The sequence below is a fragment of the Typopeltis vanoorti genome, chromosome 10 (genome assembly GCF_054136105.1).
Source record: "Typopeltis vanoorti isolate ZY-2024b chromosome 10, IOZ_Tvanoo_1.0, whole genome shotgun sequence".
Classification (NCBI taxonomy): domain Eukaryota; kingdom Metazoa; phylum Arthropoda; class Arachnida; order Uropygi; family Thelyphonidae; genus Typopeltis; species Typopeltis vanoorti.
This window is the reverse complement of record NC_143558.1, coordinates 54228628-54250969: the sequence shown is the minus strand read 5'-3', so window position 1 is coordinate 54250969 and position 22342 is coordinate 54228628. Positions and strand designations below refer to the sequence as shown.

Here is a 22342-nt window from a genome sequence, read left to right as displayed (position 1 = left end):
TTTTGCGGTTCTATCATCTTCTACTTAAAACTTATTCACTCTTTCTGCACTCTGAGACAGTGCACTTCAGTCATCAATTGCTCTCTCTGAAAAAATTCTACCTTTCATTCCCCTGCTTGTACCTTTCTTATATAGCTTCCACTGATGACCTTTTGTTCTATTTCTGTCTCCTTCCCATTGAACATCACATTGATGTGTTAACAGCCCCTTATCAGCTTATGTCTCAGTAGTATCCTGCTCCTGATGATGAGGTTCTGCAAATTGCATTTCCTCATATCCAACATTTTAGAGACTGGAATGAGCCTCCAATATCTCCTCACTCCTTTGAAAGCAAGGTGTTCAAATGTGAGTACTATAAATCATGTGCACGTCTTCTGTACATGATTTATAGTAGAGGTAGAAGTATCGTAGAAGTACTATAAATCACGTGTAAGGCTTTATACAGAGGAATTATAATCTTCTTCTGCATCATTGTCATGAGTAGGTCCCTGTGCACCATATCTCCAGATCTGGTATTTCCTTCATCTCTTGCACTGGTGTTTAACATATGCCTGTATGTTAAACACCAATGGCCTCAGAACAAATTTTTGGAGCACACCACTAGTAACTTTCCTCTTCTGAGATGGTGCGCCTCCATACACAACTTCCTGATACCTGTCAGACTGCTAGTCTTATTATTAACTTCTGACCTCCATGAAGTCAGAGAGACTCATCAAAAAAGCTGTTACCACACTCTTGCACATAATGCTCATGCAACTGAGCCTTAAATTGATTCAGTGTGTTTACATTCATTACACACTCAGGAAATGCATTCCACTCACCAACCACACTCCATGCAAAGAACCTGCTCCCCACTCCTCTGCTCACACCCTCCTTATACAATTTCCAGTGATGGCCTTTTGTTCTAACCCCCCCCCTCTCCCATTGTATGAAAAATCTCTATATCAACCTGATAATAACCCCTGACTAGTTTATGTGTCTCAATCATATACACCCCCCTTCTTCCTATTCATAAGGCTTTGGAGTTTACATTCTCTCAATCTGTCCTCATACTCCACATTCCAAAAACCACTGATCACATTTGTGAATCTTCTCTGGACCTTTTCTGACATTACCAATGAAACCCGGCAACCAAATCTGTGCACTATAATCCATATGAGGCCTGATCAGAGCATCATAACCTCTTTGTTTCTGCATGTTAGGGTCCTCTGCATCGTTGCCTTTATCTGATGTGACGGCTTCACAACTTGTTGTGATGTGTCCCCTGAATTTCAGGTCCTTGTCCACCACCACTTCCAGATCTCTCATCTCCTCTACTTTAAAATTTCTTCACCAAGTGTATACTTTTCATCCCATTGCTGCTTGCCAAATTTCAAAACCTTACACTTTGCAACATTAAACTGACAGTTCCACTTTTCCTGCCCTTACAGGAAGACTTTAATAGATTGCATGAATGGGCAGGAAAGTGGAACTGTCAGTTTAATGTTGTGAAGTGTAAGGTTTTGAAATTTGGTAAGCAGCAATGGGATGAAAAGTATACAGTATATAAAAGGCCATAAGATCTGCTTGACTCTGCGTTGCTCTTACCAATTTTGCATCATCTACAAACAGCTGCATATCACTAGTTAAACCCATCCCAATATCATTAATATACAAATTGAACCACAATGGTCCCGAAACTGACTCCTGCAGCACACCACTAGTGATCTTCCTCTTTTGGGATACTGCACTGCAATATACAACTTTCTGATACCTATATGATAGCCAGTCACTGATTCAACTCCGAAGTCTGTTATTCAATCCTATCTGTTTCGATTTATTTAAAAGCTTGTTGTGTAGATTGCCAAGTACACCACTGTATATGCATCTCCTCTGTCCAAGGTATTTGTCACCTTGTTATAGTACATAAGTAAGAACATGATCTCCCTTTAATAAACCCATGCTGAATAATGCTATTATGAACCCATTTCTGTATCCTACTTCTCACCAATCTCTGTAATACCTTCACCACAACTTCAGATATACAGATTGGACTATAATTTATAGCCACAGCCTTATCTTCACCTTTATGCAGTGGAACAATTTTGTCTTCTTTCCACTCCCTTGGAACCTTGAGACTCTTATTAAACAGACATGCCAGTGCTACTGCTAGTTCCCTGAAACATTCCCTTAAGACTCGTGGTGATATGTCATCAAATCCTATCGCTTTATTGACATGAAGGTTATTTATTTACTTATTTATTATTTACTTTTATTTATTACTTTTTTATTTATTATTTATTTATTTCCTTATATCTAGGTCACTAATCTTTGATCACACTCCATCCATTCCAATTTAATTGCCAACTTGTATATGGTAATTTATCAAAATGCTTTTGCAAAATCTAAATATACTAATGTATAAACATCACCCTCATCCAGTACATTTGTCATCTTGTAATATATAAGTAGATTACTATAACAAGACCTGTCTTTAATAAATCCATGTTAGACAGTTCCATATCTTAACCTTCACCAACACCCCATAACTCCAGACATACAGAATGGCCTGTAATTTTCACTTCACTTCAGTCTTATTACCTCCTTTGTGAAGTAGGACAATTTTGTCTTCTTTCCATTTGTCATCAAATCCTGCTGCTATCTTATTAATATCAAGTTAAATAAATTCCTCATATACTTCTGCCTACTCACCATTAGTTATTCTTCCATTCCCACTACACTCAAGCTCTGCATGATCTCACCTTTAGAGGATAAAATGCCTTTATGAATCAAATAATAACTTTATTGGAAAACAAATTTGACTGTTGAGAGTCACAATTCATCATTTTATCATATCATTTTAATAAAATATTAAAATACTTTAATATTTTAACTGTATCCTCTGCTGGGGTTATCATTATGCCATTTTAACTAATTGCAATCATCCTTCCATAATAATTCTTCTACTGGCCAAATACTGAAAGTATTCTTTGGGAGTTTTCTTGGCTTCATTGGCTAGTTGCTGCTCATGCTTTACTGTTGCTAACTTATCAAGTGAGTCACTATCCTGGCTTGCTCTTTGTGCAGTTTTTTTTTTATTATTACTACATCTTATGCTGTCTTCATAATGCCTTTTTCTTCTCAACTACATGCTTAATCTTCATTTATCCATTTCACACCTGCCTTATTAACCTCCTAACCCCTTTCCAAGCTGAGCAGTCTCCTGAGCTTTCCATAATCATTGCCTTCAGTTCTACATGTATTCTCTCCTCACAGTCCTCATATAATTGCCAACTACCCAGGTGATCACTTTATGGTCACTTTTACCAAATTGAGAGAGATTTAATATTCCATTTACAATAATATCTCTGATGAAATGATCCAATCCAGTCTAAGACTCTTCATTTTCATATGTTCTCTGCTGCATACTATCTAAGGTGGTAATCAATCAAAAACTCTAGAAATGAATTTTCTTTGTTTTCTGGATGTCATCGCTTCACTCCATTATTATCATAACTAAAATCACCTATAATAATCACCCTTTTCTTGTTTGTTAGGCCAGTTTGCCCACACATTACTTTGTATCACTATCTTCTACATTCCTGGCCTACATCCAACTAAATATTTCATCCTCTCCACTTCACACCATACTGCCTTAAAACTGATGACACCATTTCCCTCTTGCATCTTTACCTTTGAGGTCATCAACAGCACTGCCTCTTCTTTATGTCACAGTGAGGCGGCTGGGTTTTCCCTGCTGGAAATTTAAGTTTTTCATCTTAATTTTGGGAAAATTTGGAGAAAAGAGCAAAGCTAATAATAATGGCAAATATCTGTTGGATTTCTGCTCAGGACATGAACTGGTTATTACTAGCACCATGTTCCAACATAAAAATGTGCACAAATTCACATGGAGAGAAGAGGCAAGGAATAAGAAAAATCTCATTGACTATGTTATTGTTGATAGTGATGTTTTCTCCCTGGTGCAGGACACCAGAGTGTACAGAGGATTTGAAATTGGAAGTGATTACTATTGAAAAGAATATTGAAAAGAATAACATATAAGAAAGTTTTAAAGCGAATAAAAGTTGAGCAGCTCTCAGATGTGAATTGTAGACTAAGATACACAAAGATTATTGAAGAAAAAATGAAAGAGTTTGAGAACAGGAATCAAACCTTGGATATTCAGTGGCAAGCCTTGAAGAAAGCCCTGATTGATTCAGCTAGAGAGGCATGTGGTGAAGTTGTCTGCAAGGATAGAAAAATTAGAACTCCATGGTGGACATAGGAAGTTAATGAGGCAGTGAGGAAAAGAAGAAAGCATATCAAAAATTCCTGGCAAATAAGTCAGCTTGTGCTCTTAGAGAATACAGAGACAAATGCAAGAATGCTAAACAGTGTGTAAAACTAGCTAAACAAAAGTCATGGGAGGACTTTGGGAGGCAAGAATATAGAAAATAAATATCAAGAAGGTGGCAAAATATTCTGGAGATTGTTGAAGAAGCTCAGGAATGGAGGAAAGAGTGCTGTAAAAGGAGTTAGATATGATAAAGGTGACATGAAAACAGGAGAAAAAGATATCCTTGAAGTATGGAGTAATTACTTTGAAAAACTGCTAAATGAAACAAGCAGTGATGGCAGCACAGTGGTAAAAAAAACACTGACCAGGCATGCAGTCAGGAATACATATCCATACTTGAAGTAGAAAAAGCCATCAAAGGCAGCAGGAGTAGATGATATTCGACCAGAAATGCTGAAGTATGGTGGTATAAAAGTCTTACAGTGGCTGCATTGCATTGTTCAGAAAGCCTGGACAGAGGGACAAAATCCTGATGATTGGAGTAGAGCTCTCATAGTACCCATATATAAAAAGGGAAATAAAACTGAATATGAGAATTACAGAGGTATTTCCCTACTGAGTGTTCCTGGCAAGATCTATGCAAGTATACTTGAGAAACGGTTGAGAAGAATTGTGGAAAAAACGCTGGGTGAAGAACAAGCTGGATTCAGGCTAAATAGAGGCTGTCAGGATCAGATCTTCACCTTACGACAAATAGTCGAGAAAGCATGGGAATATAACAAAGATCTGTATTTAAGTTTTGTCAATTTGGAAAAGGCATATGACAAGGTGCCAAGAGAGAAGCTATTCAATACGCTACAGTTATATGGTGTCAATGGGGCATTATATCAAGCAGTACTTAGTCTTTATTTGAGTTGTAAGTCAGGAGTTAGAATTGAAGGAAGTACAGGAAGATGGTTTAATGTTAAATCTGGTGTGAGACAAGGATGTACATTATCCCCTCTGTTATTCATTATCTATATGGATCACATCATGAAGGAAAGTAGTATTAAACATATCAAAATTGGCGATGTTAATGCCAGCTCTTTGCTTTATGCGGATGATGTTATACTTCTAAATAAATCCGTACAAGTCTACAAGATTCTCTGACTAAATTGAATAACTGTTGTAATAGATATGGTATGAAGGTCAGCAATAAAAACACAAAGACAATGAAAATAGACAGAATCATTGAAAATGTTAACTGTGTTGTGAATGGAGAACCTGTGGAAAAGTAAAACATTTCAGCTACTTAGGCACGATTTTTAATGAAGATGGTAAATTAAATATAGAAATAGACAACAGAGTCAGAAAAGCTGGTATGGTGGGAAGTCAATTGAATAAATTCATATGGAATAAAAGAGAAATTAGTCGGAACACTAAATTAGCTGTATACAAGACAATGTTCAAACGAGTTTTAACTTATGGATCTGAGAGCTAGGTCAGAAGTAAAACACTTGACCAAAAACTAGAGACCGCAAATATGAGAGTCCTGAGAAAGATTAGAGGCGTGAACAGATGGCATCAATGGCAATATCATATTAAAAATGAGGATATTAGGAAAGAACTTGACATTGTCATCATCCAGGAATGCGTTAGCAGAGCTAATCTCAGGTGGTATGGTCACTTAAAACAGAATGGGTGAAGAAAGATTAGCAAAACAAATGTTCTCTGCCAGGTTGGCAGCAAAACGACCCAGAGGAAGACCAAGATATAGGTGGATTGACACGGTACAAAGTGCCTTAGACAATAGAAATATAAGATCTGATAATGTTGGAGTCTTGACAAGTAACAGACTGATTTGGAGGAAAATTGTAGATAGGAAGTTAGTAATGATGTAATTTTTTTCATGTAGTACTATCACATCCTATACACCCCTTGAGGGTACATGGCAGGAATTTGATGATGATGATTAAATGACAAACATGCAATTAACAGTTAGGCAATACACTGTCTTCATTGCCTTAGTTGTTTTGCCATAATTTCAAATAGACAATAGCCTCGGCTTTCATCAAACTCCTCTATCTTTGTTCTTATAAGGATATCATCGTTATCCAACCATCATCCTCATCCAACTTCTCTCTTCTTTGCTTTCATTAAACTCCTTCATCTTTGTTCTTATCAGGACATCATCCTTATCGTGTTTTACTTATCCACCAGTTTTGTGTAGATGAGATTGATCAGCATATCAATTTTGTTCTCCTTATTTCTGATACTTTTGGTATTTGAAAACCAACACAAATTAAGTTTTGGGTCTAGAACTAGTCTAATCTGTGTCACTTCTTGGCTGCAACTTCTTCAAACTTGCCCTTGGCAATTTTTCTTAGAATCAGATATCTCCCTTGCATCTCAGGCCATCCCGTTCCTTTGACTATCATTATACATGCATTCACTACTGCTTCCTTTCACCTTTTCCCTTTGTCCTTTCTAAGTTTTCTCTTTTCCTTGTCCATCATGCCGTTCTCTCATTTTCATCTCCTACACAATTCCACTCCTCTTCATTTATATGCACTTCTTCAGTCTACCCTATCTCATTCTCTTGCTCTTCCACACCACTTCTTACATCTACATATCTCCTGTTCACCTCTGTCATTACTCCCTACTCCTCCGGCAACAGCCTTTCCAGTTGATTCACACTAAATTCATTCATCTGCAGTCCATCACTCCTATACAGTTCCATCTTCCCCAGTTTCATCTCACACATTCACAAACTACACTTTTCTCTCATCACATAGTTCTGCCAACATACTATTCATGATCTTTGCTCATCCCTCATAACCAAAGCATCAGTCATCCAGACTCTGATAATGAAATCTCCATATAGCACAAATCTTGGATCATCATTCATCACCTCTTTCATCTCACTATCTTTTATTTCATTCTTCATTTATATCTATAAATCTTATAATTTTATTTTCTGTATGTCTTTATCTTCTCCAAATCAACTCTCAAATCTTGTATCACTTTCACCACACATACACACATTCTTACAATTTGGTTACCCTCCTCTATTAATCATGCTCATTATTCTGGCCCTCAATCATACACTTTTTCTTACCATCATTTACACTGACGTTCACATACCAGCACTCGTCCAATAAACTCGCAGTCTATTGCTCACACTTCTGCTTGTTACTGCTCTCATGGTTATGCTCTGCACTGCTTATACCCTAATATTGTTACTTTTCAGTCCATTATCATGTCACATGTGAAAATGTTGCATAATTACTTTCATACAAAGAAACCCTTCAGTTCCATTATCATGTCACATGTAAAAATGTTGCATAATTACTTGTATAGGATCAGATTTTGGTAAAAATTATGGATAACAGCACCAAACAACACATCTTGAAAGATACTGAAATATAGTTGAAAAAATGTGAAAGGTTCAGAGGAGGAAGATGATCAGCTTCATATACTGCATAACTATTCACCCATCTACTCAAGATTAAATGATTAAAACTTTTTTTAAAAAATAGGAAAGAAAGGGTTATTTTGGGTCATTCAGTTATGGCTCAGAATATTGTTTGATGGAGTAATTAGGAGTATTGTATCATTGGAGGCATTATCAGCTTCGCAAACTCTGTATGAAAAAAATGAAATTCCATTATTATTATTTATTTGATTCATTTATTTGTTTATTGATTTTATTTTGAATAGTTGACTATATTATTTATGCATGTTGCAGAGTACTGCTATTTTTTTATCTTTGTATATTTCTGAAATATATGGTACTCTTTCAATTTCAGAATGATATGGAAGTAAATTTCCCTGAGTGGTGAAAACCATAAATAATTCTCTCAGCATGGAAAAAGCAGGAGAACAAAAAACATGCTCTTTTTAAAAAAATATAGTGATTATTAATGCATTGACCAACCTGTATTAATATGATAACAGTACATTTTTTTTGTTGTTAGTAAAAAGTAAAGACCTGTTTTATATTTCATTCATTTTCTCTTTACTATAAATATTGAAGCAGAGAGTCTAAGTAAAATTCTGCAGTTGGTTGTAGGTTTTTTCCAAATCATGGTAATCTTGGTCATCTTTTATATGAAATCCTGTTTATAGCTTGTTGTTATTTTATGAATGCTGACAGTTTCATTATACATCACATTTTTATCAGTGTTAAACTGTTGTATTTTCTTGACCTGAATTTTCATGTCTAGTAATGTATTCCTATCCTATTCCCTTAGCCATATGGTTGGTTGGGGTAGCTGTATACTACCATACTAGGGAGATGATTATGAGTGAGATGGTTTCCCGTTGCCTTCCTTGCTGTAGTATATTTTATGACTGTAGCTGTATGTGTTCATGGGACTGGTTTGCCTGTTTTGAGGGATGAAAAAACCCTAGTTACTGGGGGATCCTAAACTTCCGTATGAGACCGGTTAACTCACTTTTAGTCGAAAGAGACCAGATAAGGGTTCCTCATGTAACTGATGGGAATCGAACCCAGGTCTTTCTGGCCAAATGGCTTCATCTATAATGACTGAGCTATGGAGGCTCTGGAAATGCATTATTATTATTATTATTTATTTTATTTTTTTTTGTATTTCAGTAACAGATATTATTTTATTGATGAGAGTGTATTTGATTCCTCTTTTTCATATAACTGCTCTGTACTATATTTCTTGTAGATGGGCTTATATGTTGGTAACACATGACTATTAAATTATTTAATGAATTTACAACGTATACTGGAATATTAATTAAAAGAAACTTTAATAAATACCTCCTATATTTCGGCAATGTCACATTGCCATCTTCATGGGAACATACAACAATGACACGTGCATGCAGGCACTACAAAAAGCAAATGAAGCAGAAGAGAGAAAACTACTCTTGTTCGTAGAGTCCTAAAGGTGTCCCCTAGCAGGCTATATTGGGTTGTCTTGGCTGTTGGGCTGAAGTTCTCAAGATGCAAGCTTCCCAAATTTGGGGCAGTCTCATGCACCCAAATTTGTTGAGGTTTGGAAAGTTTTTTAGAGCTGAGGCTGATTCATGAACAATCTTTCGTTTAAATTTGCTATGGTGTATTAACATGGCTTTCTTCCAACGTATTCTGTGGCTGGTATCCAAAGCATGGTCTGCAAGCCCAGAGTCGCTGGGCTTGCAGACCATGGTGAAACCGGATGTAGTTTTTGTGTTCTGAAATCCTGACATTTGCTGTCCTGCCTGTTTGGCCAAAGTTGGACAGTTTACAACTGCAAGGGACCTGGTATACCCCAGGTAGGTCTAGGGGAAGTGGTTGGTCTTTGGTGGAGCAGATAAGGGATGCCAATTTTCTATGTGGTCTGTAACAAGTGGTCAAGTCATGTTTTTTTAAGATTTTGTTGATTTTTTCCGAGGTGCCACGGATGTAGGGAATGGTGATGGATTTAGTTTAATCTTTGTTGGAGGGGGGTGGTTAACCAGTTTTAATATTTTTTGGATTTTTTTGGGGGTTGTAGCTATTGGCTAAGAAAGTTCAGGATGTGGTTTAGTTCAGTGGTTAGGGCATTGTCATCTGAACAGATTAATTTTGCCCTGTTATATAGTGTTTATAACCCCATATTGTTGTGAGGGAGGAGGATTGCTGGTGAATGTATTCTGCCTGTATGAGTGGGTTTGCTGTAAACAGAGAAAACCAAAGATCCATCAGGCTGGCGAGTGATTAGAGTGTCTAGGCAAGGGAGACTGTTGTTTTCCTCTTGCAACATTACAACCTTCAGATCAAGATTTTCCATAACTAGTACTGTAAACTCTGGTTTCCTGCCATTTTTCAGTGTGGGAAGATGCCATTGTAATTTTAATGATATCAAAAAATTGTCCTGTGTTATTTTGATGTATTTTTATCATTCTAATTATTATGTGACACTTCCAAGGTAGGGTAATTGTGGAAGGGCACTCTACTCCACACAACCCACCATCTTAATCTTCTCTCTACACATGGTATGCCACAATCTGTAAACTACACAACTCCATCTACCTTCACTAAGAGTATTTCTTGTCTAAAAATTGCATTTGTACTTAAGCTGATTAGCCCATATTTCTGACAAGAATGATTTTACTTTACTTCCCATTTCCTTTAGTAATACCCAGGTTCTCTTATGGCATATTTATATTTCTATTCTTTTCTTACATATATCCATAGTTTCTTTGGCCACCAAAAATCATTGTATCATTTTCCAATCATTACACTAATTCTCTCTCTCTCTCTTTTTTTTTTTTTTTTAAATAAGTAGGTTTATGGCCAGTATTCTGCTGAATACTGGCCACCGTCATTCCTCTGCTTGTACTCTGATATCGATATCAACAATAGCATAGTCAATGAGACTTTTATTTCTTATCCTCTGTCCATGGGAACTTGCATACATTTATGAAAATAGTATCAGTGATGATTAGTTCTGTGTCTTGAGAAGAAATCCAGCTGATACTTACCATTATTATTAGCGTTCTCTTTTCTCCAAATTTTCCCAACACATTTCTATATATCTGGTATTCATTTCTTAATATGTTGTTCTCATCTTCAGTGAGGACTACCTTTTCCTTTTTAGACAAGAGATTGAAAAATTCCTCAACTTCTTCCTTTATAGAATCTTTTGTGGGTCCATAGACATAAATAAGTCTCACAATAATGGCCCATATCATTCTACTTGAAATTTCCTGGCATTTAAGAAGTTTATCTTATATTTAGTGATGAATAATATAGCTATTCATTCCTTTCCCTGACCAGTCTTGCCTGAATTTGTATTTGCATTTAGAATGCATCCCGTGTTGTTATTTAGTTGTTTTAGTAACACCAGTTATGTTGACTTTATACTTCTCCAATTCTTCTGCTAGTTCCACTTTTCCATTGATACTTCTTATGTTGATGATGCCTATCTTGAATTCTGCCAATGTCACATTGGAGTTTGTTACAGTAACTGACTTTTCATGATTTGTCCTGGTTCCTTGACAAAAATAGCTGGAAGCCTGTTTAACTGCCTGATATTCCAGCTGCTGTAGCATTTCATCTTGTTGTACAAGTCTTGTGTTTTGTTTTGTTTAAGCCAATACAGAATATTGTTTGGTCAGCTAAATCACAAATTGCCAGTCCATGCTTGTTCATTCAGTATCCAGGTAGATACATACTAATGGTGTCACCATGAGAAGGTGAGGATAGGACATTAAGTCAGAAACCATGATTAGTTCTCTGCATTCCTTGTTAGACTAAGTGGAAGTCTCTTCCCATTTATCTAGCTTTGATCTGTAAGTGACTCCATGTAGACTGTCAGTTTATTTAAATCATCCTGCAGGATCTCTATGCTACTTTTATTAACTATTGCCTTCCCAAATTTTGCATTATCAGCCAACAACTGGATACCCCCACCCCCAAATCATTCACTGTGTACCTCATGAGTTACTGGATTCTGTTCCACCATATGCTACTCTCTGTCTTTGTCAGTCATACTCCCTTCCATGCCACCAGCTTCATATATGTTCCCATTTGTTCCAACTAATGTAATAGATTACTGTGCAGTATGTCAGATACCTTTGTAGTTTCCTTTATCTAACTAGACTATCACTGTTATAAAGAGTGAGAAAATTACTAAGGGGGAGGAACCTATCCTTCCTAAGGCTATGCTGTCCCCTGTAAAGTAGCATTTTCCTGTCTACCATGCTGATCATACTATGTGTGATCAGTATGATAGCATAATAAGGGATCCGCTGTTTTGTCCATCTTTGCAGTGGACTACATCTTGACTGCAGTGTGAACTGGTCCATTTTGGCATTTCTTGCAGGCTTGTAAAAATGAAGCCCACAGGCTAGCTGGCTGCTAATGGTCAAAGTTGAGTTACATAATGCATCATTTCAAAATATTAGTTATTTGATTGCAATAAATTTTGTCCAGTTTTTTCAGTAATCCTGCTTTTAATTAAGTGAAACTTTTATTAAAGTATATATATCTCATCTACATAAATATCTCATAAGTTGTGACTTTCATACACTGAGTAATTTTTTTTTTTTTACTAATTTTTCATAATACATACAGTATATGTAATTAAAAACTCATACCAAATAATATATTAGGCCAGGTATGGGCAACCTTTCCTAGTTCGGGGGCCAAATTATCATTCTGTCTCCGAGTCAAGGGCCGGACCAAATTGTTAAATAAAATAAATTAATATTAAATGAATTAAGACAAGTTGCTACTTCATATTTCATTAATTTATAATATAATGCTTTGGTATAAAGCTCTACATAAATTTTATAAAATGAATGATATAACAATTTAATGTGAAGATTGGCCTTCTACTTCAACTACGAGACTATCAATATTGACGTTAATATTACTTAAGGATAATCGCATAGAATTTTCGAGATTTTCGTCCGTTATTCTTGTCCGAATTTTCGATTTATTGTATTTCATCCTCGAAAAAAACTTCACACATATATGTGCTGCCGAAAAGACAAATGATTTTTCTTGAAAAGGCACATAAATTTGTATATTTTTCTTCCACCAAATAAAATGTATAAAAATCCGTCAAAACAATGTTGTTAAATTGTGATTTTAGCACTAAATCCACCTGAAGCTCAATAAGTTCCATCTGTAAGTTTTCTGGCACATTATTTACATCAGCATCCATCGGACGAGCAAATATAGTGAATGTGGAGTCTTTGTTTTTGAAGTCGGCAAACCTTGTATCAAATTGCTCTATTAGTGCCTTCAGTTCATCTCCATAACAATTATAAGGGATATTTTTATGAGTTGCCAGAGTAGGAAATTGATAACAATTTTTAGCTCTTATCTGACTTTCCAACAATCTTAGTTTATTACAAAAAGCTTTGACATGTCCATGCAGTTCATGAACCAATTGTCCTTGTTTTTGCAATTTAAGATTCAGTTCGTTTAGGTATCTGGTGACATCTACAAGGAATGCTAAATCACGCACCCACTCATCATCTTTTACTTGGTTAATTGTGTTTCCTTTTATGTCCATAAAATCTGCAATGTCTTGTCTCAGATTATAAAATCGTTTTAACATTTTCCCTTTACTCAACCACCTCACTTCACAATAATAAGACACATCTTCATAATCCGAAAATAGGTCTGCCAAATGCTCCTTAATAAAGGCTACTACTGGCTACTACAACTTCCATAACATTTGTGAATTTAATCGATTTTGCACACAGATTTTGTTGGTGGATAATGCAGTGAAAATTTGTTAAATTTTATGGATGGATCTGTAGTTCTATTGCTCTTTCATAAACTATTCCAATAAATCCCTCCTGTGCACCAACCATTGCAGGGACTCCATCGGTGCATATGCAACATCCTCTCTAAGACTGTGTTGACTGTTTCAAATATATCTTCACCTGTAGTTGTTCCTTTTAATGGCTGAAGCGACAATAATTCTTCTGTGATGTTGAAATCCACATCAACTCCTCGAATATTGCTAGTTGTGCTACATCAGAGGCATCGGTGCTGTCATCCAAAGCAATTGAAAATGCTTCCGATCTAACAATCTTCTCTTTTAAACTATTTTTGATATCATCAGCCATAATTTCTATCTGTCGGACAACAGTACGTCTCAACAAACAAATATTCTCAAAGTCTTTTTTCTTTTCAGGACATATTATACTTGCAACATCCAGCAGACATTCTTTGATAAATTCTCCTTCACCAAATGACTTAGAATGCTTAGTGATTTTTTTTTCACTTACCACAAAACTGGCTTTGACAATGCTGTGGTGCTGCATTCTTTGCTTGTTGAATATTTGCTGCTGGGTATCCAAGTTCTTCAACTTCTGTATTTCAACTTTTCGTAGTTGTCCATCAATTTTTGGGTGACCGCATGTCTCGAAGTAAAGTGTCTCTTCAAGTTGTATTCTTTGTTGACGGATACGGATTCGTTGCACAGCAAACATACAGACAAACCTTTATTCAGAATAAAATAATAATCCTCCGTCCAGTTGTCTTGAAATTGAAGATTCTCTGCATCTACTTTTCTTTTTTTTTTGCAATAAACCCTGACATTGTTCCAAATTTATAAGCGATATTCAAACTGTCAAACAAAACTGTCTTCTACACACTGAACAGAACACAACATCAATGCAGGCGCCGAACAAAGCACAACACTAATGCAAGTACCCAACTGACATGTTGTAACACGTTCATGCACGCTGCTAGTCAAAGTGAGAAAGAGACCTTGGTCAGAGAAAACATAATGTGTTTTGCGCAAGTCATATGACGTCAACTTAATGTGAGTTAGTAGAACACACCATGTTTTCTCCCACCATGAATCAGCCAACTTCGCTGAAATAGATTAGGGCCAGATCTGGCCCACTGGCCAGGGGTTGCCCATATGTGTATTAGGCCTTTACTTGCTATCTGAAGAAAGTATGCTTCATAAACAGCTTAATGGTTTTCGTATTAAATGGAATTTCAATGAAGTTCCATAATTCTGTTCTTTGTTGAAGTAGAAAAAGCACCAGATCAGCAGAAGGATGAAAATTAATAAGATGATTGTTTTGATGACTGTTAGTCACTCGTTCATTGAGTAAGTATTACAAAATAAATAATTCAAGTTGTACATAATGTCCCATTAAAAAAAATTATTTTTATTTTCTAATTAAGGAAATCTTCATTTTTATTTATTTTTATTTTTATTTTTTTATTTTTTGAAAATTTTTGAGATACATTTTCATATTTTTATCTTTGGTAGTCACTCAGTCATTAAGTAAGTATCATAAAGTAAATAATTCCAGTTGTGCATAGTGTCTCATTACAGAAAATTTCCTTCATTTTGGTTATTTGAGAATTCCGTTTTTGAAATAAATAAATTTGACACATCATGGATTATTAAGTGCATTCTGTTGATTTTGGAAATTACTTTGAAATTGTTATTTTAATTCTTCTTTATTAGTAATTCTTATTTGTAATCTTTATACTAATAATCTTTATTAGTAATTAGTATTTTAATTCTTCTTTACTAGACTGTTCACAGCTGTTAAAGAAATAATAATAAACTGTTTTTCAGCAGAACCTTACTATCATGAAAAGAGAAATTCCCCTTCATCTTACCAAATTTCCAGTCTCCTAATTAAGGAAACTAGAATTTATTCATTAATAAAGCTACTGAAAATATTAATCTGCATAGAGGCTGTATTAAAACATACTGGTATGGCAGTTAGCCCCAAATTTCTATTTTTGTGAAGGATATATATATATATATAGCAGAAATTTGCTGCTTATCATTGAAACTATCAAAAAATAATAATAATAAATTATTCAAAATTAAGTGGATATTGAATACCACATTATTTCTTAGCCGAATAAGAAACTCAAAGATAGGAAATCTAATCTAAGAGTTTCATGCCGAATATAGAAAACTATATAAATAAAGTTCGGCGAGTCCAAGTGAAAGCCAACACCTGGTAGTGCAATGCCAAGGCAATTCGTAGTAAAGGTGGATCACTGCCCTTAATATTTTCCTATAATGTAAAACACAGCTCCTAGGAGATGTATTACTGTTCTACATTATGAGAGAAGGTCACTACCCAGACCGGTTTCGACCTTTTTGAGGTCTCATCAGTGAGTAGGTAGACCTAAATGTAATACTAAGGTTTCAATAATAATAAAAAAATAATAATAAAGTTTTCCAAGTGAGTAAGTATTAACATCTTGTGAGATTTCCTTTAAAATATTGTCTTATATTAGTCACAATGCTTTTGTAATGCGAGTGCAATCGGAGAATTTGATTTCAAGGAGTTAAATTATTCACTCTCCACTTCTGTCCATTTCGTTAATTATGTACAGAACAGATACCATTTTAAGTAAAGAAACTGAAAACTAATTTTTAAGGAACAACAAAAATTTAAAATGTATCAAAAACGATAAATTTTAATTTAATGATTGCTTTTCCTTGATGCTTGAATGAGATCAGGTGTATATAGTAGGTAAACTATTCTCTTTCTCTCTATCTCTTGGTAAAAGAGCCTCCATAGCTCAATCAGTTTCAACACTACCCTTAGGATGAAAAGACCCAGAATTCGAATCACCTCTGGGATGCAAAGAACCTTTATAAAGCCTTTTAGCTGAAGGCAAGTTAGCTCATATTATATGGAGATGGCAGGGTTTTCATCCTGCAAAACACAGGCCAGAAGAACACGTAATTTACAATCATAATATGCTAGCCTCATAGTCTTAGTTGCTTCAACACCATAAATCTAAAACAACCAATCAGTCTCTTGGTAAATGTTAACATCTTGTGAGATTTCCTTTAAAATATTGTCTTATACAGGGTGTCCCAAAATTCACGCAAGATTTAAATTTAGCGCCATTTGTGTGATAAAGTGTTGCCAACGAGAAAAAAAAGACAGCGTGACAGCTAACAGTTCAGGGTTATTAAAAATGGAGCGCTACATAAAAGAACAACGCATTTTCATTGTTGAGCAATATTTTAAATATAATGACGGTTTGGCAGCTACAGTTCGCAATTTTCGTACAAAATATGGTCGGAATAGTGATTTAACTTCATCAACTGTGAAAAGATTAATTAAAAAATTCAAGGAAACTGGATCAATTAGTGATCTTATACACCCTGGCCGTCCTTCAACAAGTTGTTCACCAGAAAACATCGAAGCAGTTCGTGAGAGTGTTGCTGAGAGTCCATGAACATCAATTCGGCACCGTGGTCTTGAATTGGGCATTTCGAGAAGCTCTCTACAGCGTATTCTCATGAAAGATTTGCATCATTATGCTTACAAAGTTCAATTGACTCAAGAACTGAAGCCTGCTGACCACACACAGTGAAGAGAGTTTGTCGAATGGATTATGGAACAACAACAAGCTTATTTTTCGAACAAAATCATCTTCAGCGATGAGGCTCATTTTCATCTTGATGGCTTTGTTAATCGACAAAATTGTCTCATTTGGGATTCAGAAAAGCCACGAGTGATTGTTGAGAAACAAATGCATCCACAATGTGTCACTGTTTGGTGCGGATTTTGGGCTGGAGGCATCATCGGTCCATTCTTCTTCGAAAATGCGGCTGGTAAGGCAATAACAGTTAATGGTGCTCGCTATTGCGATATGATAATCCAGTTTTTTGTGCCTAAATTGCAAGATATGGATGTGGACGACATGTGGTTTCAACAAGACTGTGCCACATGCCATACAGCGCCAGAAACAATTCAATTACTGCATTTCCTGGTCGTGTAATTTCCCATTTTGGTGATCAGAATTGGCCACCCAGATCATGTGACTTAACGCCATTGGACTTTTTTCTTTGGGGTTTTTTGAAGTCTAAGGTTTATGCCAACAAGCCCACTCCTTGAAGGAGGAAATTGAGCACTGTATCAACAAAATTCAGCCACATTTATGCAAAACGGTCGGTCGTGTAATTTCCCATTTTGGTGATCAGAATTGGCCACCCAGATCATGTGACTTAACGCCATTGGACTTTTTTCTTTGGGGTTTTTTGAAGTCTAAGGTTTATGCCAACAAGCCCACTCCTTGAAGGAGGAAATTGAGCACTGTATCAACAAAATTCAGCCACATTTATGCAAAACGGTCATGGAAAATTTCGACAAAAGAGTGCGTATGTGCTAGCAAAACCGTGGAGGCCATTTACCCGATATGCTATTCCATGCATAACCCTATACTGTATACTTTATGAATCAATAAGAAATTACAATTTTTAATTAAAAACCTGTGTTTTCTATCAAAATTACTTCTTGCGTGAATTTTGGGACACCCTGTATTAGTCACAATGCTTAATTATGACATAATTTTACAATTCATTGCAGAGAAGCCAGCTTGATACGGCAACAGGAATATGCACAAGAACTGAAAGAAATGGAAGAAAGGGTTAAGAAAATGCCTCTGCTAATTGAACGGCAAGCTTTAGTAAGTATGAAACTTTTTAATATTAGTAAAAACTAGAAATAAAGTACATTAATGCCAACAGAAATCAAATTGCTTCAATTCTTGCTCTTTTTGATATTTTTTTATTTATTTTTATTTTTTTTTGCCTAAAGGTTTATAACATTGAATTACTGAACCTCCTGCCTTTGACATTAATAGTTAATGCAAAGTATTTTGCTGTAATTAATTATGACAAAAGTTCATCTTAAGCATTATGTTAGTGAAATTATTATATATCTTTCTAAATCTTTCTATTTTACAGCATCATATTATGCTTCATTATGTCTGGAATTGTAACCTTATTATTTTCATTCTTATTATTTCCATCACTTATTAAATGACATTATATGTCACTTAATAAGTGATGGATATATTTGTTTAGTATATTGTTATTTTTATCACAACTTTTCCTAGAGAAATGTGCCTGATGGCAGTGAATTTAAGCAGTAACTGTTTCCTGTTTTAAACTCTGTTAAGTTTTTTATGTAACACTACTGTCAAAATGTATTTGATATGCTACTTGAAAAAGCAAGTTTGATGTATTTCTGGTTGTGAAAAGGGATGTTGGAATTGCTACTCTTGCTTTACAAAGCACAATAGAAAGTGAAGGAATGATGTTTGTCATTTCATTGGAGCAGTATCCATGGAAGTACCTGTAGATAAGAGACGAGTTGAAACATTGCATCTGTGAGATACGGGATTAAGTGAATCTGTAAAGGAAGGGTCATTATGAGCCAAATTGCTCTCCTTTCGATAGCATCATGAATTTTTAGGGAGGTTTTAGGTGCACCACCCCAAATGTATAAACACTATTCTAAACGGTGGTGGATTTGGGCTTTGTGTATAATAGGTGATGTATAATAACTTTTTGAGTGGAAGTTTTTTAGGAGGCTAGGAAGCTACTGATGTGATATATTTAAGCCAGGAGAGAGAGAGATCTGATTCTGTTTTGGTGAGTTGTGTATCACTGAAGGTATGAGAAGATGAGCTGCAATCCCTTTTGTGAGAGAAAAGACAGGACTGTGTTTTAGTGGTATTGAAGGTGACCAGGTTATCTTTGGCCCACTGAAGGATGGTATGGAGATCATTGTTTAAGACATTGGTTATAGATAACCTTGAAGCTTGGAATCTGGCACAGCTTTCATTTGGACAGGAGACAAGTTTCCTGCTACTCTTCATAAAGTTGGATGTGAATTTCCTGAATGGCTATTTTACATTTATTGCATGCTTCAGCATAGACTGAATATGAAACTGGAGTTTTCATTGCAAGCCACCTTGGATATATTTGTTTAGTATATTGTTATTTTTATCACAACTTTTCCTAGAGAAATGTGCCTGATGGCAGTGAATTTAAGCAGTAACAGTTTCCTGTTCTATACTCTGTTAAGTTTTTTATGTAACACTACTGTCAAAATGTATTTGATATGCTACTTGAAGATTTCATTGGAGCAGTGTCCATGGAAGTACCTGTAGATAAGAGACAAGTTGAAACATTGCATCTGTGAGATATGGGATTAAGTGAAATCTGTAAAGGAAGGGTCATTATGAGCCAAATTGCTCTCCTTTCAAACAGAATCAGAGAGATCTGATTCTCTTTTGGCGAGTTGTGTATCACTGAATGTAAGAGAAGATGAGCTGCGATCCCTTTTGTGAGAGAAAAGACAGGACTGTGTTTTAGTGGTATTGAAGGTGACCAGGTTATCTTTGGCCCATTGAAGGATGGCATGGAGATCATTGTTTAAGGCATTGGTTATAGATAACCTTGAAGCTTGGAATGTCTGGCACAGCTTTCATTTGGACAGGAGGCAAGTTTCCTGCTACTGGTCTTCATAAAGTTGGATGTGAATTCCCTGAATGGCTGTTTTACATTTATTGCATGCTTCAGCATAGACTGAATATGAAACTGGAGTTCTCATTGCAAGCCACCTTTGGTTAAAAAAAAAAAAAAAGAAGTAGGATGAATGGGGTGCACTATCATCAACAAAGCTGTGGATTGGATTTTAGCTGTGATTTGAGAGTAGGTAATATAATGGAGCTCTGAGTCACTCTTGCATTGGTGGCAAAGCTTGAAGAGACGACCCTGTTCACCAAGTCATGCAGCAAATGACCAGAGCGAAAGCTGGCTATCTAGTTACAGAGGGTGGCAGACAGACTGAAAAGAAAAGTGCACTTTGCAAAGCAGATCTTAATGGCATACACAATTAAAAACTCTAAGAGATCAGCCATGGATATAGATTATTGAAATCCATATTGATTGTCTCAGATTAATTGTTGTGCGCTTTCAGGTACTGGAGACATTGACTGTCAATAATTTTGTCCATATTTTGGAGCGGATTGAGAAGATGGTGATTGGTCAATGGTTGAATGGCAGGCGTTTATCTCCTTTTTTTTTGGAATAGGTTGGATATAATTGTTTCCATATGTTGGGATAAGTGCCAGCTCAGTAGAGAAAAGAAATAGAAGGCAGGTGTTATTAACTCTGGAGCACAATGTTTGAGTACAGTTGGAGAGATGCCAACAGGATGAGAAGATTCTTGAGTGTCCAGCTTATTTAGTGTCTTTTCTTTCTTATCTTTTTTGCCAAAAACTATAGGAGGTACATATAGAGTTATGAAGCTGGAGTTCTCATTGCAAGCCACCTTTGGTTAAAAAAACAACAAAAAAGTAGGATGAATGGAGGAGGCAATTTACTTCATCATATATGCCAGAAAAAAAAAAAAAAACAGTTGATGATTCTCAATGTCATCTTGATGATGAATAACAGTGAAGATAGTGTGCACATGCACACCATTGTCTTACACCTGATTTAACTCAAATCATCTTTGCCTGCTACCTTCAGTTCTAACTGCTGTTTATATTTGAATTGTATAACTTACAATTCAAATATAAACTGTAATGCTAAATATAATGTACCATTTACACCATATAATTACAGCATTTTGAACACTACTCTTAGTTTCTTGTCATATGCCTTTTTCAGATGCACAAAATAAAACTGATCCTTGTTATATTTCCATGATTTCTCAACTGTTTCTCTTAAATTGAAAATCTGATTCTGACAAATTCTGTTTTTGGCCTGAACCCAATATATTATTTTCCAAATTTCTCTTCTGTAACTTATTTTTAAATCTTGATAATAATAATAATTTCAGTGCTGAAATCATTATTATTATCAGCGAACTCTGGGGAGTCAAGGGATGCCATAGATCACCCACTCCAGATGTCATACCCTTTCTTTAACTCATTCACACTGGATGCACTTGCTACTTCAACAGGCAAATTGTTCCAGGAACTCATTGCTCTGTGAGAGAAAAATCTAGGTCTTACCATTTTGTCCTCTTCCTGCCTTGAGAAATTTCATCAGTTTATAACCTATAACTTCCTTTTCAGAAGTTTATAAATTTATATAAGTTTATATCATATCACCCCCTCTTTCTCCTCTTTATCAGTGTTTGCATTCCACATACTCTCTCTTTTTCTCTATCTATCCTCACAATCTTTGTTACTCTACTTTGCACATTTTCCATAGCTTCTTTATCTCCTCTAAACCCAGAAGACCAAATTTGTGCACAGTAGTCAGGCACAGTTTTATCAAGGCCTTGTAAAGAAGCTAAATGTCTTCCTTATCCTTATATGTCAATGTTCTTTTCAACATCTTAATTATCCTGAGTTGTATTTGCAATTTTTGCACTGTGACCTTTGAACTTCAGTTTCATATCCAACATAACCCCAGGATCCCTATCTTCATAAATTTTTTGTAACATAATTCCACAAATATACAAATGTTGTAAATAAAGTAGTGACAACACTCTCAGTAGACATGGTAACTCAAATGTTACTCTTACAGATAGAAGCACTAGAAGGTGTTAGTTATACTGTGCTGTACATGCACACAAGGTGACAACCCATTCTAACAAGTGTCCTTGTTTAGAGAAGCGGTTAAAGTCAATATCTCAGTATGCAACACTCTAAGGTATGTTCACAGGATTAGAATAGTGATCCTGTATCAAGGTCCAGGTTGGATGTGGTAAAACTGCGAATGACCATTATCGCAGCTATAGGGAAGCCTGTGATGATAGTGCCCTACTGTACTGGACTCTTACAAGATGGGTCAATGCATTTCATGCAGGGGA

General features: G+C 35.7%; 1 protein-coding gene across 1 annotated transcript in view; it reads left to right on the top strand.

The window, feature by feature from the left end:
• The window catches only part of LOC150102420 (protein FAM161B-like), a 65721-nt gene that overhangs the window by 16825 nt on the left and 26554 nt on the right, over positions 1-22342 (top strand). Inside the window, exon 3 of the mRNA XM_090399023.1 lies at positions 18092-18191. Within this exon, the coding sequence (XP_090255149.1) occupies positions 18092-18191 (100 nt within the window). The remainder of the gene's footprint in view (positions 1-18091; positions 18192-22342) is intronic.